This window comes from Pelodiscus sinensis, chromosome 3, assembly GCF_052426305.1.
Source record: "Pelodiscus sinensis isolate ZL-2025 chromosome 3, ASM5242630v1, whole genome shotgun sequence".
Lineage (NCBI taxonomy): Eukaryota > Metazoa > Chordata > Testudines > Trionychidae > Pelodiscus > Pelodiscus sinensis.
In genome coordinates, this window is record NC_143054.1 from 115,281,605 (window position 1) to 115,298,366 (window position 16,762).

General features: G+C 40.8%; 1 protein-coding gene across 8 annotated transcripts in view; it reads right to left on the reverse strand.

Annotated features, from left to right (window-relative positions):
* Positions 1-16,762, reverse strand: part of TAGAP (T cell activation RhoGTPase activating protein) — a 97,505-nt gene continuing 80,743 nt past the window's right edge. For all 8 annotated transcript variants that reach the window (XM_075924555.2, XM_025180660.3, XM_025180658.3 and 5 more), the window contains 10 exons: positions 11,510-11,551; positions 10,795-10,879; positions 10,640-10,693; positions 9,864-9,930; positions 8,025-8,194; positions 6,866-7,027; positions 6,260-6,369; positions 5,291-5,486; positions 4,531-4,648; positions 1-3,392 (listed from right to left, as the gene is read on the reverse strand). In XM_075924555.2, coding sequence (XP_075780670.2) covers positions 2,113-3,392; positions 4,531-4,648; positions 5,291-5,486; positions 6,260-6,369; positions 6,866-7,027; positions 8,025-8,194; positions 9,864-9,930; positions 10,640-10,693; positions 10,795-10,879; positions 11,510-11,551 — 2,284 coding nt within the window. In that variant the 3' untranslated portion in view covers positions 1-2,112. The remainder of the gene's footprint in view (positions 3,393-4,530; positions 4,649-5,290; positions 5,487-6,259; positions 6,370-6,865; positions 7,028-8,024; positions 8,195-9,863; positions 9,931-10,639; positions 10,694-10,794; positions 10,880-11,509; positions 11,552-16,762) is intronic.

Sequence of the window (16,762 nt, forward strand, 5' to 3'; positions counted from 1 at the left end):
TTTTTTTGCCCATGTTAAAAAATTATGATCTTTTGTTTGAAAAACTTTAGCATCCCTATGCTTTGGGGTTGGGACTTGAAATTTGGCAGGGTGTGATTTGTATGCGAGGGATGTACGTTTAGGTGTTCTTGTGAAAAGCTGCCAAAATTTAGCTGTCATGAACCTTTGAATAATTTCAGTTTACACAGGATCAGTACAGACTAGCAGCTAAAATCTCAAGGTTCTGTCCCCGCTGAGCATTCCCAAACCTCTCATAACTTCTGCTGTGACGGACCCACACACGTGCCATCTCCACAGCGTGACTGAGCATGTTGCAGCCTTGGAGTTTGTCTGGTATGGCAGCCCAAGACTGGAATGGATCTGGGCCCTGGAATTGAGAGCAGCTGCTTTTGTGGAAAAACTTGCCAGTCTAGACGCAGCATAAGTATTACTAAAGTGACAAGCATGTAAAGCAAGGGCACGTGAAGTAAGGTGTGTGTGGACTGTATATATTGACTATGAGGGCTGTATAATTCCTCTTTATCCAATCCAAGTGCTGCTATGATTCAATCAGCACACCCCACAAATTCTAGGTATGCAAATGTAGTTAGCAAAACTACCTTCTTCTTGGTTACAACTGTAGTTAGCAAAACTACGACTGTCTTGGTTACAACTATCTTGCAGCCCAATGAGATGAAGAAGGGCCACTCATGCAGCCCACTCACTACCCTAGGTTGCCCATCGTTGTGCTAGAATATTAAGGTTTTACAAATGAAAGGTTGTGTCCAGGAGCTAGAACTTCAGGTAAAACACCAATTTTCATGTGACTTGTAACGCAAAATTTTGCAATTCCTGAGAGCATTGTAGGGGTAGATTCTCTGGAATGCAGCTGACTCAGCACTCTGGCATCTCCCTGCCTACACCAACATTCTGGCAAATGTTACCAACTTTTCCCACAGTAGCAGCCCTTACCGCTACCCATAACTAATGCTGCTTTGTGCCAGCATAACCTGGTTCCTTGGTAGAGGTGAATTTGGCCCTCAGAATGTAATTCTCAATTTTTGAAAGCTGCAATAACAGTAGTAATGACAAGCAATAATTAGCAGCTAGTTGCTATTCTGTTATTTGGGTATGTCACATTAGGGAGATAGTGTGTGAATATTTATAAGAAGAGAGACCACAAAATAAAATATAACAATTAGTCATGCAGAAAAAAAGTGCTTTATTGTAGTGAAACTACATTGGAGTAAAAACCAAAAAGTCTCCCCAGCCTTGATTCAAAGCATTGAACCATAAACTGGAGATAAGTGCTTTTAAAATATGAGCTAATACATGTGAAAACACATTACACTTCCAGTCATTTTTATGTGCATAAGATTAAAAGACACTGACCAGTATGTTATATAATTACAATGTTCTTCAAGGTAGGTTTCAAAGAGCTATCAGGTTGTTTGGGGGGAAATAGTAGTATAACTAGTAGTGATGAAGTAAAAATCAAGAGAAAGGAAATGTAGCGTGAATAGTAGGAACAACTTCATAAGAGTGAGGTTTATTAGCATGTGAAAGAGTATCCCAAGGTAAGTGGTGGAAACAACATTGCTTGAGTCATTTAAAACCAGACAGAGCTCTAGAAAAATATGTTGTGAGGAGCAGTCCTGCGTTAGGCAAGGGTGAGACTGGACTTGATGATGGAACATGTTCTGAGACTGATAGATTGTGTTATCGGAAAAAAACATACAGCAAATTACACAATGCTTTCATATGTCTATAGGAGAAAAGGCTAGTGGGTTAAGTTTTGGCCCCCTCAGCCTTGAAAGTGACTGTGAAGTATAGAAAAACAACATGGTTTATCACATAACTTTAGCATTCCTTCTGTTTTCTTTCAATGTAACATAATATGTGCAATATATACACTTTTTCAACATTATAATGCACCACACACACTCAAAGCTGGAAAAACACAATACATTAAGCTGACATTCAGTTTCCGAAAAGCTTTATACAAAAGAAGTGTTCGCGTCAAGCTAGCTTAATCTTGGTCCTTTTAAAGTAAAATGTTGTGGACAATGTTTTGCAAGATATCTATTTATACCACGTTAACTTTGTACATTGTATTGAGAGCACACAGTCTATTTAAACATAGGATTCCTTAGCATATTTGATCTGGTCAATCTCAAAGACTGGCTGACTGCATCGTCGAATCAGACACTCTTGTTTGTTCTTTTGATAGGACTCAGACATAGTCCTAAGACGATAAACTCGAGGGGTTACAGGTAAACTTACCCGGGAATTTACAGCAATGTCAATAGTTTCAGTTTGTCCCCGAGAATCATTTACCACAAAATGTCTGTCACAAGGTAGATCCTCTGTTGTAACCCCTCCATTGCTGAGACATGGATGAGGAGAAAAAGAGTCTTGTTTTGACACAGTTGCTCTCATATTCTGAACTGTTAAGCTACTGTATGAAGGGACCTTAGCAGCCAGGCAGTTTTTAGTAGCCTCTTCATATGATGGTGGTTTGCCGGGATTTTTCTGGTCCACTTCTCTAAACACCTCATCAGCTGACCTGAAAGAAGACCTTGTTTGAGGTACCACAGGCAATGGTTTGCTGTTGATGGTACAGGGTTCCTCAACTGTTCTGCGTAAAAACTGATTTTCTTTCTTTGAGTTTTGCTTGAAGCTGCTTCTTTGAAAGCACATGGTTTTTCCAGGCTCCCAACTTTGGGTTTTTGTAAGCACTTTCTTGCTAACAACTGAAAATGACATGGAGTGTTTTTTGATCTCTCTGTTGGGTTTAGCAATTTCATCTGCAGTCTTGGTAGAAAAGGACTGGGGTCTGGTTAAGAAGGTTCTCTTGGGGCTGGAAGGAGAAACTAATGGTGAGCTGGTAAAGACAGAGCAATCAGAATTGGATAAGGAGCTATCCAAGGAACAGCTGGAGGATGTTTTTGGCAATGATCCACTTGATAATTCTGATGGCAAATTTGTTTTCACACTTAGGTGGGGTGGCTTTTTATTCCTATAGCGACTTCCAGGAAAAAACTGCCCTGGCAGTTGCTTTTCCAATTCTTGACCTTGCAGCCCCAGCTGTTCCTGCTGGATGGTGAAGTTATCCTCGCTTTTGGTTAGCTTCTGGCTCCTTATTTTGCCTTCAAGAGAGTCCTGCAAGGACATGTCTGGCTCAGAGTATCTCCTATCCTGTGTGCTTATGGATTTTTTAAAAACAGTCAGTGAAGAGGCAAAGGCGGGGAGGCCCTGTGGTTTTTGGCACTGTGTCTCTCTGCAGCGCAGGCTAGCGGTTCTCCCTGTGGCCTTCTGGAGCGGCTTGATTTCAGAGATGCTGGAACTGCATTCAGCCTCAGGGTCAGTGCTGTCGTAAGCAGAGTCATTTTGCTGAGTGGGAGATAACAGTTCTGTGGGAGAGGAAGAAATTGTTAGTACATTACATGCTGAGCAAAACCAACATGAAAATAACTATTTTGATGTACTGATCTCCATTTATTGATAATTACAGGGTCAGATCCTTAGCTGATGTACACTGACTCCAGTGGAACAACATCTCCTTGTACCAGTTGAGGATCTGACCCATGAAATTCAGTCTAACATCTCAAGAATTCTTATCTGACAAATTCACTAAATTCAGGTGTATACCCAACTAACTGAAGCATAATATTTGTAAGGGGGCTAAACAGGGAAAAAGGTAGGTAAACAATTTTCTGAATGGGGATAGAAGAAAACAAACAGAAAAGAAGAAACTCCTATGAGCTACTGCTATATTCTATAGCTTCCAAATATGGCACATTTGTTTCAATGTTCATTGTTCTTTTTATGAACAATCTTCTTAATTCTTTTATATCAAAAAGGATAGAGGGTCATTTTAAAATCTATGGGATTGAGCAACTATTTTAACTTAGGGAAGGAGCTGGCCTCAGGCAGCTGCTCGGATGGACTTTGGAAAGGGACAGCAAGCAACACTGGGCATGCTCTGTGAGAGCTTGGGATAAGGCCCTGGAACCATCCCCTCCTTGATAGTTTACAGAGCTGCCAGTAATGAAACAGACATAAGGTAAGAACTCAGCCCTTGGATGTGACACCATTGGAAGGTACACATGTAGAGAGGGTGACATTTGGACCTCAGGAAGTTACACTAAGAGGACATTTAATGATCATTATGGACTCAACACTGCGAATGCTGAGTGTCCTCTATTCCTACTGACTTCAATGGGAACCGAGGGCACACAGCACCTTGCAGCATAGAGGCCTATGAGAGGCTACGAATAATTATGATTTTATAAACTGTATGAGCAGCTGATGTTTGGCACTGGGAATGAATGCAGCCTTGTGGGCTATTGTCATTGTAAGTTACTTCCTACATATAAAACATGCTTCAATAAAAAAAATCTTTGCACTTTCAATACAATCTTAATGCATTTTAAGATAAACATGATAGACCAGATACCATGCATAAATACAGACAGGGATGCTATTTATCCAAATCTGGAGGGGGTCCACTACATGCAATATGTAAAGTACATAAACACATCACAGTACCTGTGGAACTGTCTGTGTATTCTAGTGAATCATCAGCTGATGGACTGAAGAGCAAAGATATATCTTCCCCAAATATTTCAAAGTAGTTGTCAATGAGGAATGCCACTAATGTCTTAACCTGTGCAAATAAAATAAGTATTTGTTAATCAAAATATTTCAACTGGCAATTGTATAACATAACTGGCACTAATTTTGTTTTTATTTTGCAGTTTAAGATCCATGCTAACTAATTTATTTTAACTGCTACAATGTTAGGTTAAGCCACTCATTTATAAAGAATTCCAGCAAGGTATCTTTGAACAGATCCATGCTGAACAATGAAGGACTTATGCAAATGTTAACTTCAGGATGCATAATCGGCCACATTGGAATAAGGGTCCTGAACCTATGGTTATATGGATCTGCCCAGATTCATCTAACAAGACTTAATTCTCTGTTGTAGACTCCAACTCAAATTGTATGTGTGTACATGAAATATAAGTACACTGTGTATTTTATTGATATATACGTGTTCAGTACATTTGTCTTCAGAACCTGGAAAGATGAATTGCGTGTATGCTAAGCTATCTTATTTGTTCAGTGTAGATGATGAGACAAGGAGACTTGAAGACCTGCTTCTGAACAGCTCAGTGAAGGGTTGAGTCAGAAATGATTGGTAGCGATGCCTTGCTTTGATTTTGAAGGCAAATAGTAATGGTAAAGGACTGATTAGGCAAGGTGAGAACACTGGGGAATAACAGAGGAGGGAAGACAAACTAACCTTGTCATTCAGCTGTTTCTGGACTTCGAGTGGTAAGGTCTCATCCTGCTTTGGAGTCAGCAGGTTTGGACCTATGCAGATAGCAAGATTGCTGGAATCCATCCGATTGACGTCAGAGGTTTTGCTGAGATGGTGAAGCACGAAGACCAAATGCTTAAGCAAGAGAAGATTTGGCCGTGGTAATTTGTCTGCAACCCTAAGAAACATGAAAAAAATGCAAAATTAAGCAGGTTACAATGACCTCTTCTTTATGTGAACAAGTTTCAGTTGAGCTCATGCTGGGCCGACACTTCCCCTAAAAAGAGGAACGTGATTATTTTAATTGGTTTTACAAAACTACCGTTCAAAAATCCCCATCAGCAGCTGACTACGTGGCTAACCATAAGGTCTTGACCAGTAAGCAAGCAGTAGAATACTGCACTTTATCAATAAATTAACAATGCTAATAAATTATATCCAATCTAGAAATATCACTGGAGAGATTCAATAATATTGATTATTAACACTGCTAAAGTTATGTTTCGTAGATTTACAGTTATTTCATATAAATAAGTTTTTAATTGTAATTTACATTTTTCTGTTTTCCCCCCAGAAGAATGACAAATTTTCCTTTGTTTTCCCAGGATCAAGTTAAAATCCTATTGACATTAAATGACATTTTTCCATTGACTTCAATGGGCTTTGGATGAGGCCCCAAATGACTGTCCACTGTTGATGTACAGCCTTAATCACCAAAACATTCCAAGCTTGCTTTTTTCATTCTTCTGGAGGTCTTATTTTTTAAATCTATCTCAAATTCATTTAGGAAATATTGTCACCAGAGAAATGTTGTTCTGTGCCATCTTCACTCCAAAATTAATCACTGGAGGAGATGCACCAAGTTTCTACAAATGACAGAAATGGAAATGTTTCCAGGAAAGTCACTGGATCTGGAGTCTTTATATCAACGAGACTGACTGTAAAACTTACTCTTTCAATCCTTCAATTCTGTCAGGATTGCTCTGCTTCTCCATTGCTGTCATCCATTCATCATAAAGTTCAGATGAGAGCAGTTTATGTGGGATATTTCGGAGGAAATCCTACAATGAAGAGATCTTTGGATCAGCATTTGGATAATATCATTTACCATGGAATGAATATAAAGACATTTCTTGCCTTTTGATTATGACCATTACTTTGATTCAGCACAATGCTCAACAATTTTAGCTACATGGTAAATGAGGCACATACATATACACACAACTTTTCATGTGTGTTCTATAAATATATACAAAAAACATGAAGTGCTTCACAAAGAAAAATAAAATATAGTTATCCACATTTTCTGGTGGTGGTGATGGGGGAAAGTGAGACCATAAGGTGACTTGTCTAGGATCACATAGGAATTGCAAGTCAATGGCAGAAAAATGAAATAAGAAATGGACAGGGTTATCAGTTTTTTTCTGAAGCTTAAAAAGTTTAGCATAGCTTCACTTTGGTTTTCATTTCAGTTCCAGGTTAGGATCTGTTCTAGTTACTAGTTTTCCAATTCCTGTTAGAAATCTACTTTGACAGCGAAAGATCAGGTGAATTTACCTTAAAGACCACTGCTAACAGATGCACAGGTTTGCTTTTCAAGTCAACTTTTCCTCCTGAATTCAGTTCTTCCTTCAATTCCTTGCGTGCTTTTTCATTGGCAGCTTTTCTGAATATTCCTTCAGTGAAAGGTCCTTTCAAGTACAGTGTAGTAAGGATATCCTATAGGAAACACACATACAGGAATGGGAAAATGGTAAAGGCGGCCATATAGGGCATAAAGATAGATATACTGTATTTTAATGTTTAACTGGGAGCTGCACTGTTCTTAAAAGTGAGATGCCATCTAGTGTGAGTTTGCAATGTTACACTTTAAGGGCCTGATTTTTCTCTCGCTTTGCCTCCTCAGTTTCATTGGTGTTATTCCTGATTTCCAGCAAGAGATGAATTAGGCCTTGATGGTTCTGTCCCCTCCTCCATAGTCAATGCCCAGTCAAGCTTATTTTGAAAAAAACCTCAATGTATGCTTCCTTTGTGTTAATGAGGAACCATTTGTGTTGGTCAGAAGGTGTTTGCTCAAAAGCTGTATGGTTTTGTCAGATAATTATGTGACTCATAACATCTTTAGGCTTCTAAAAAAAATTAAAGGTGAAATGACTTTCTCAATATAAAGCAGCCAATGACATGATCGAGAAGGTAACTCGCTTTTCCTGACTCCCTTACCAGTGGACCACATTTCTAACACAAGCTGCAGGGGCTGAATCCAACCCCTCCCATCTGGATACCCTTAAGCTTTGGATTTGAATCTGAACTCTTGATGACCCCCCCCTTTCCATAGTAAGTTCAATGAAGCCTCTATAGCACCCTGAACTTTATAGCTGTTCTACTGCTTTTTGATGGTCTAATACATGCAGTTTTTAAAATGCTCTTATTTCTGCAATCCTCATGGGTAATTCTCATTGAAGACAATGGGAGTTGAAGGACTGGGCTTTTCTAGAACAGAGGAAAATTCCTATCTTGCTAAGTAGCACTATTATGTGCACACAAATATTAATATGAAGCACTTATACAGTGCTTTTCATTGGTAGATCTCAAAACACTTTACAAATGTTTTTAGAGGCTTTTTGAATACTAGTCTAGAGCCCTAACCAGTAGGACATACTGATCCTCATTACACATAAGAAGTACTAAACGACTCTTCTACCAGCTGTTTGCTTACCTGTATAGGTTTGGGGAGTGTGTCGTCTTCACCACAGACAATTGACAGAGGCTGATCAAACAGAGAGGTCTTTAGATCAGGTTCTAAATGTCCTGAAGATTCTGATGCAGTAGAGTTCCATCTCAATGCAAAGGGCCATGAGATCACCTTCTTTCTTTTTTTATTACCATCTATTACAAACAAAAGCAAAACAAAAATAAGATAGAAGTCAGTGTGAGAAAGCTACTGTGGATATGAGATGGTATGCTCTATGACACAGGAAATAATATCAATCATACATATTAAAACAAGGACACATACTAAATGGAGCAAAACTAACCTGAAAGACAGCTAAGTTATCAAGGAAACAAATCACTAAACAGTAACACCCTGATTATCCCTGTAAAACAACAATTTTCCTGTTTCTGTGTTGCACTCACTGTTTCCTCTTAGCATTAGACTTACTGCGGGGAAAATATGCAGCCCAAGGACTGCTTTTCTGGGTTGATTTGATAGTCCCAGATCTGTGGTTTGCAGTGTTACAAATTTTCTTTTACTACATTATTTGACCCTGCTTAATGGCCCTATTAGTGGGTTCATGGAAGTGGGGCCTTTTTCTTTCCAGCAACTTGCAAAACATCGATTACTAGCACCTCCTTTCATATCTTGCATCTTATGGATGCCAGAGTTCAATGCCTTTCATTGATCACTCACTGAGCCTTTTTACTTTAGTAGATATAGACTTTTTTCTGCTTGGGGTTGGGTGTATCTCTGCCCAACTGCATATGCGTTGTTGCTGGCCCACTGGATGCAACTATGGATGTAAGCCATGAGTTATCAACTTTGTGGCAACTAGTTTGAATAGAAGGTAGGTCCAAATGGGTATTTGTATCCATATCTAGGTCAATCCCCTCTGTTCATGCTTCAGCAACTCAAATGCAGGGACTCAGTTAGCCAATGCCTGCTCTTAGACTTCACATTTTGATCTAGTCTGCCACAAGGGGATGCCTAAAACACAGCACACATGCTTGGAGGATAAGAACAACATTTTTAGCCATCTGCTGTTTGAGGTTCCGAAATCTCCCATAATTGGATTTGAACCTGGATCTTAAACATGGTAGCATGTTGTGAATTTGAGGAGCATGGGGTACTGAAGCATATGTTTTTCCCATAAAGTATAACTGGGAGAGTGTTCTAAACAAGCTGCCTTCTTTGCAGAAGTCAAATATCCCAACTTCAGACTGAAATGGAAAATCTGCTATGTGTGTTACTAGAGTCTTGATAATGAAGACAAAATGAAGATAAAAAAGATGTCACATAATGTGATATTAAAATGCATAATTATCAATTAACAACAAACTCTGTTTTCTAGATCTATCTATCTATCTAGCTATCTATCTAGCTATCTATCTATCTTAAACAATTTTAGTTTTGGAGAAGTACAGGCAGTCCCCGGGTTACATGGATCCGACTTACATCGGATCCCTACTTACAAACGGGATGAGGCAACCCTGCACTAGCTGCTTCCCCCCAGCAGACCAGGGAGACGCGAAGCTAGCGCGGCCCCCCCCCCAGCAGACCAGGGAGATGCAGAGCGGCTTTTCTCAGCAGACACCTCAGCTTGAGAATAAAGGACTGAGGGAAGTGAGGTGTGGGAGAATAAAACTGAGCTCTGGAGAAATGTTTGGCTAGAGTTTCCCTTACAATATGTACCAGTTCCGACTTACATACAAATTCAACTTAAGAACAAACCTACAGTCCCTATCTTGTACGTAACCCGGGGACTGCCTGTACCAGCTTTCAAGACTTATGTAAGAGGACTTTTTTTGAAAAAACGAACAAACACACACAACAACTCACCAATCAGATGGCAAAGCCCATCTTCACTATCACAAGACTCCAACAAGTGGCATTTCTTGATATCTCCCTAAAATAAATGGTAATTGGTTAGGAAGCAGCTACTTAAAAAAACCAAACCAGCCAACCACATCTGTATCTCAAAAGCCTGTGATATGTTTTGTATACAAAATGAAAAATGCATAGCATCACAGTTAACTATTCAGTCCAACAATTAAACAAAGGCTCTGTATGACATAAAACTATCCAGTCCTATAAGTTTAAGTTGTTATTAGGAACATAGGAATTTGCAGACTGGGTCATACCCAAGGTCCACATTGTCCGTTATCCCATCCCCAAGAGTGGTTTGCATCAGATGTTTCAGAGGAAGGTGTAAGATCCCTTCAGTAAGCAGACGTGGGATATTCTTCCTTCCACATAGGGCTCATTCCGAGTTCTAATAGTTCAAAATCTGCTTAAACCCTGAGACATTCCAACATGTTTTCATTAACTATTATAACTCTGGATATATTTGATACCCTTAAATATATTCAGTCTCTTTTTGAAGCTTGTTTAAGTTTAAACATCATGACTGTTGCATATTTGATCTTTAGGAGTAATAGCTACACGAGGCACAATTGATGACAATATCTGGATCCTCAGCTTGTGTAAATCAGCAGACTCCACTGAGTGCAGTAGAATGATGCTGATTTACACCATCTGAGAATCTGGCCCCACGTTTGCCAGGGCGCGGCACATGACCATACATTAGGAAATGGATAGAGTTAGGGATTGCTTACCTCTGACTGGCACTCAATCAAAGACTCCATATTGTTGATATTTAGAGGTTTTGGCTAAAAAAGAAAACAAATACAAAATGTGAGAAACTATTCCAACATTATTTGTAAAATGAATGTTTCTAAATTCAATCAATTGGCTCATTAAATGCACTTACAGCATTGCAGCTACCTAACACCTTCATTAGGAATTTAGTTGATGGAACTTTAGTGATTCTGGTTTCCTTGGTTTCTTTTGTTTGCCTGTGCAGAATGAATGGACAAAGAAATAATGATTATCCACCAAAACATTTAACCATTCTTTTGTGTCTCTACTGCAATCCAAAATATTGTTTAAAATATATCTTGAAATAAGCAGTCAAACAATCTCTCTATCCTTAGAAAACTATAGAACATCATTATGGATTTGAAATTGTATCTGTAATGCTTTTAGTACAACTATCATAGGTAAAAAGCTTCAGGGGGTAGCCGAGTTAGTCTATAACAGGAAAAACTTAAAAAACAACGAATAGTCTAGTAGCACCTTAAAGACTAACAAAACGTGTAGATCGTATCATGAGCTTTCTTGGGCAAAACCTACTTCTTTTTATCATAGGTAAGCCTTTCTTTAAAAAAGAACTCTTTGCTTTCAATACTTGCAAGGAGTAGATAATAAATGCTGATAGCCAGACCATATAACAAAACACAAATCTTACATCAGCGTTAATTTCCAAATATGACACTAAACTGGTTCAATCAGTTGTGCACAACAGGGACAATGCAAATGGGAGACTTTTTTTTCCAGAGCATAATTTATGCAGTTTAAATTTTTAGTATTACACTAACTCTAAAATAAATGTACAGAATGAATATTATAGACAGAACAGGGCTTACCAGAGGATGGTATCCAGCCACAGTTCTTTTACCTCCAGCGAACTGTAGAGAAAAGGAGAAACAGCATGACTCTGTCTGCTGCTACAATCCACTGCAGTGACACAAGGAGACTAAACAGTTCTACCCTCACATGTGTTGCATTATAAACGGAGAGTAGGTTGAAGGTGGAAATTCACAAACTGAGACAGGAAGAAGCATCACGGGGCAGGACAAGATTCTCTGACCGACACTTCAGAGTTCTGGCTTCCTCTTTCCTTTTAGGGCAGCTACAGTGCTTTTATTTTTTTAAAACTTTGTAGCTGTTATGCACGGAAAAGACGAGTCATCTGGCAGGTAAAGGTTCCATGTAACGTCACTGTCACCAGGTAGGATGTGTGAAAAGGATGCTGCAGTGTAGGCAGGATGAAATTAATTTTAAAGGGCAATTTGCACTGTTTAACACCCCCATCCAAGAAGGAGACCACAGCTCTTGCAATTAAAAAGTCAGCATCTGGTTAAATGTGACCCAACGTTTAGATTGTCAAGCTTTTCACAACACCTTAGACCAACAGATATGTTTCTGTGTATTATTGAAAAAAACACAATGAAACTTTTAAAACATGTACAACAACAACCTTGGCAGCACTGGGCTAATTCCTGAAAAATTTAAAAAAATGAAATTGATTAAAGAGTGACAATAAACAGAGTGAAGCTGACTAGTGAGTTTTTCATTGTCCCAGTTGAGTGAAGTTCAAAAGATAAATACAGAGCATATAAAGTGAAAGGTAAATCTGAATTTTAAAGGCTTTTCCATGTTAATAATCTAAGTGGTTATTAGCTGCATTGATAAGTAAATCTATTTATTAAAAGTAAAACCAGATGATGAAAAGGGAATTGAATAAAGCTGATAAAAGTCAAGAAACATGCAGTAAAAGCTCCCTTTGCCCTTCCTTAACAGCAGCTTCTTATAAAAAATAAATCTGAGCCTTACACTTATTTCTGTGACTTCTTTGCCTCTGATTATATCAAAATGGGGACAGAACAGGGGAAGGCAAAATATGACCTGTGGGTGGATCTGGGCTACCAAAGCTTCCTCTCTGGCCTGCCATGATCTTATGGGCTGCCAATGTCCTTCAGTCCAGCAGAACCTTCAGGAAGGCTCCAAATTACAGAGAAGTCTCCATTTGCATTAGATTAAACCTGTAAGTGACCAATGCCCCATGCTGCAGTGCATGGTGACCCTCCCCCCCACCGCTCGCCATGGTCTCTGCCAATCTGACTCAGAGGGAAAATTCCTTCCTGACCGTAAATATGGTGATCAGTTAGACCAACACCTGGCAAGTAGACACCTGGGAAAGAATTCTCTGTAGTAACTCAGAATGACTGTGTAGCAACACTAGTGTCCCAGCACCAGCTATCGAAAGATATTTGCTGCTAACAGTCAGAAATCAGCTACACACCATTGTAGGCAATCTTGTCAGACCACCCCCTCCATAAATTTATCAAACTCGGCCTTGAAGCCAGTTTGCCCCTCCGCTCCTCTGCTTCCAGAACATCACTACTTTGATGGTTAAAAACCTTCATCTAATTTGAAGCCAAAACTTGTCGATAGAACATTTATATCCACTTGTGCAAGTGTCCACACCGATGCTTAACTTAATTCATCTCCTTCCCTGGTATTTACCCTCTGATGTCAGATCTGCCTTCTTTTGAAGACTCTTCCTCTCTTTGGGTATTAGGGTCCAGTCCAAGCCGGAATGTCTGCACTGCTATTTTCAGGTTGCTGGGTGATGCTTACCAGGTACTGGTTAACCGTACCTGGGAGCAGCCCCTGCCCATGGCCCGTGGCGAGTGGAGGGCTACTTCAGCCCCACAGGGATCAGGAGCTGCTGGCTGGGAGCAGAAGCATGCTGCCCTGCACGCAGGGGTGGGGAGTGGGGGAGAAGCAGGATCTGACCCCTCCACGAGCACAGCTATTAGCTCCTGTTGCTGGCCTCTCTGTGCATGTGTAGGGAGGAGAAAGCACGATCCCGCTTAATCGGTTAACCAGTTACATCTAAGTTTTAACCAGTTAACTGATTAACTGGGATTTTAAATCCCTATTACCACTAGTGTAGGCAGACCTATGCCCTGGTGTAAGCCTTCTAATTTCCTAGAGGCAGTACTTTTCATGGGGACTGGCATGTTGCTAGCACTGTCTCAGATCTTTAGTTGCATCTCTCTATCTAACCACAGTCTCCGTATTAGCAGGCATCCTGTGTGTATGGCAGATCTGCCCTAGGAAATTATGGGCATGGTTTGGGCAGGGTAGGTGTGTATAAAAATTAACCAATGTGGGTTCAGATTTAAAATTGCTATCTGCATCCACCAATTTCTATCAGGTGTGTTTCACAAGCATTTATTTCATGTGGAAATAATATAAAAGCAACATGTTTTTCTGTGAGCAAACAACTCCTCCTGAAGAGCAAGCATCCCAAATAGGTATGTCTGTGTAGCTGTTATATTATCACAGACACTTCACAGCATGACATTCATCAACAAACAGCATTAAATTGGGAAATCTTGGCTTCTGTTCAGTCCCACAGAATTCCCTGCTTCCCCTAAGACCAGAAGAGTGACTACTGGGGATGATCTCTCAAGCAGTGCCAGGTGGATATAGGAAAGAGCCTGCAGGGCACAACTTTGCCTTGCAAGCAGCGGCTCATGGCTGGCTCAATGAACATATGAAGAGTAACACAGTAGCAGGAATCAAAGCTGCTCTCATGCATTAGCGGTGACAGATCCAGGCTATCAAAAACGCACCAGTTAGGTGAAATGTTCCCAGACTAACACAGCAAAAGCATTTAAAGAACTAGCCCACTATTTTTTCTGATAAGTGAACAACTCCCTTCCCACCACAGATATAGATGTAAATCTTGAAGGTCGTAGGCATGGTGCCAATATAACTAGGTCGGCTGGGCGGGGTGTTTTTGTTTGTTTGCTTGACTGATACAGTTATATCATTACAGCCCTAGTGTCAGACCTCCCAACAGCCCTAGATTTCATGGGACTGCCCTGCCTTGACCCATAAAGCCTGTTCCTGTTGAAATGACACCTGGCCTACAGAGCTGGCTGGACTTGGCTCCCTACTCCAAGTGCTGTGACCTGGCCTGTGGGACACTCAGGCTTGGCTGGGCCAAATTTGAGTAAGCAGTGTTGCAATCCTGTGTGCCAGGTTCAGGTTGCAATGCCAGGAGCAGGGAGCCATGCCCTGCCAGTGCCATGGGACAAGCGCTGCTGTTGTGGGGAGTAAGTGCAAGGTGATCTTGCTTTGCAACACCCCTGGGACTCACATCCCTCAGAGGAAGGACTCACTTTAGCAAATGCATAGTAGGGATGCAGGTATAAACGTGCCTTACATTGGCGTTGCTCAATCTCCTTCCCATATGGGAATAGCCTTTATCAGTGCTAAGCACATTTATATCAGAATAACCATGTCCCAGGGAATGTATGTGTGTGTGGTGGGGGATAGAAGGTTTATGAGGGATATACTTTGTGTAGAAAAGGCCTGAGATTTGAGACAAAAACCTTTAAAGTGTGTGACAAAGACTCTAATTAGACTGTGTCTACTCAACATAGAATCATAGAATCATAAAATACTAGGACTGGAAGGGACCTCGTGAGGGCATCGAGTCCAGTCCCCTGCCCTCATGGCAGGACCAAATCTTGACAACAGACTATATCTTGATGGTTGTGTCTACACTGGGTTTTGCTTGCACCGCTATGTCACCTAAAGGTGTGAATTTTTCACAGTCTAGGTTTGCCAGCAGATCTCTGTAGTGAAGATCAAGCCTAAGTTTGGTGTGTAACATGAAATAACAAAGTGAGAAGCTTGCTAAGAAGAGAGATGAATCATTTTTAGCTTGGCGCTCACTCTAATTTTTTTTCGGACTGTTTGCAGTGTTTCTTCCTCATTGTAGGGATCTCATGCTCCGAAGTATGCTTCTCAGAGAAGGAAGAGTGAAAAGACAGCAAGTTCATCCTAGTACTGGGTTGATCCGTGGGGTATCTTTGTCAAACTGGTTTTAAAGGACTTGAGTGGCATCCCTTCCAAATCATTTTAACCAAGACTGCGTGCTAAAGTTTTATTTAGTTATTTATGCCAATGTTGGATCATAGAATCATAGAGCTGGAAGAGACCTCAGGAGGTCATCAAGTCCAGCCCCCTGCCCAAGGCAGGACCAATCCCAACTAAATCAACCCAGACAGGGCTTTGTCAAGCCGAGAATTAAAAACCTCTAGGGAGGTTTTTCCACCATCTTCCTAGGTAACTGATTCCAGTGCTTCACCACCCTATTAGTGAAATAGTTTTTGCTAATATCCAACATAGACCTCTCCCATTGTAACTTGAGACCATTGTTCCTTGTTCTGCCACCCGTCACTACTGTGAACAGCCTCTCTCCGTCCTCTTTGGAACCTCCCTTCAGGAAGGTTGAAGGCTGCTATCAAATCCCCCCTCACCCTTCTCTTCTGCAGACTAAACAAACCCAAATCCATCAGTGTCTCCTCATAGGTCATGCGCTCCAGCCTCCTAATCATTTTGGTCGCCCTCCGCTGGACCCTCTCCAATGCGTCCACATCCTTTCTATAGTGGGGGGCCCAGAACTGGACACAATACTCCAGATGTGGCCTCACCAAAGCTGAATAAAAGGGAATATTGACTTCTCTGGATCTGCTGGCAATGCTCCTCCTAATGCACCCTAATATACCATTAGCCCTGTTGGCTACGAGGGCACACTGTTGACTCATATCCAGCTTCTCATCCACTGTAATCCCCAGGTCCTTTTCTGCAGAACTACTACTTAACCATTCAGTCCCCAGCCTATAAGAATGCTTGGGATTCTTCCGACCCAAGTACAGGACTCTACACTTGCCTTTGTTGAACCTCATCAGATTTCTTTTGGCCCAATCCTCTAAACTCTCCAGATCACTCTGGACCCTATCCCTGCTCTCCATCATATCTACCTCTCCCCCTAGCTTAGTGTCATCTGTAAGCTTGCTGAGGGTGCAATCCATCCCCTCATCCAGGTCATTAATAAAGATGTTGAACAAAACTGGTCCTAGAACAGATCCTTGGGGCACTCCGCTAGAAACCGACTGCCAACCTGACATCGAGCCATTGATCACTACCCGTTGGGCCCGACAGTCTAGCCAGCTTTCTCTCCATCTTACAGTCCATATATCCAATCTATATTCCCTTAACTTGCTGGAAAGAATATTGTGGAAGACCATATC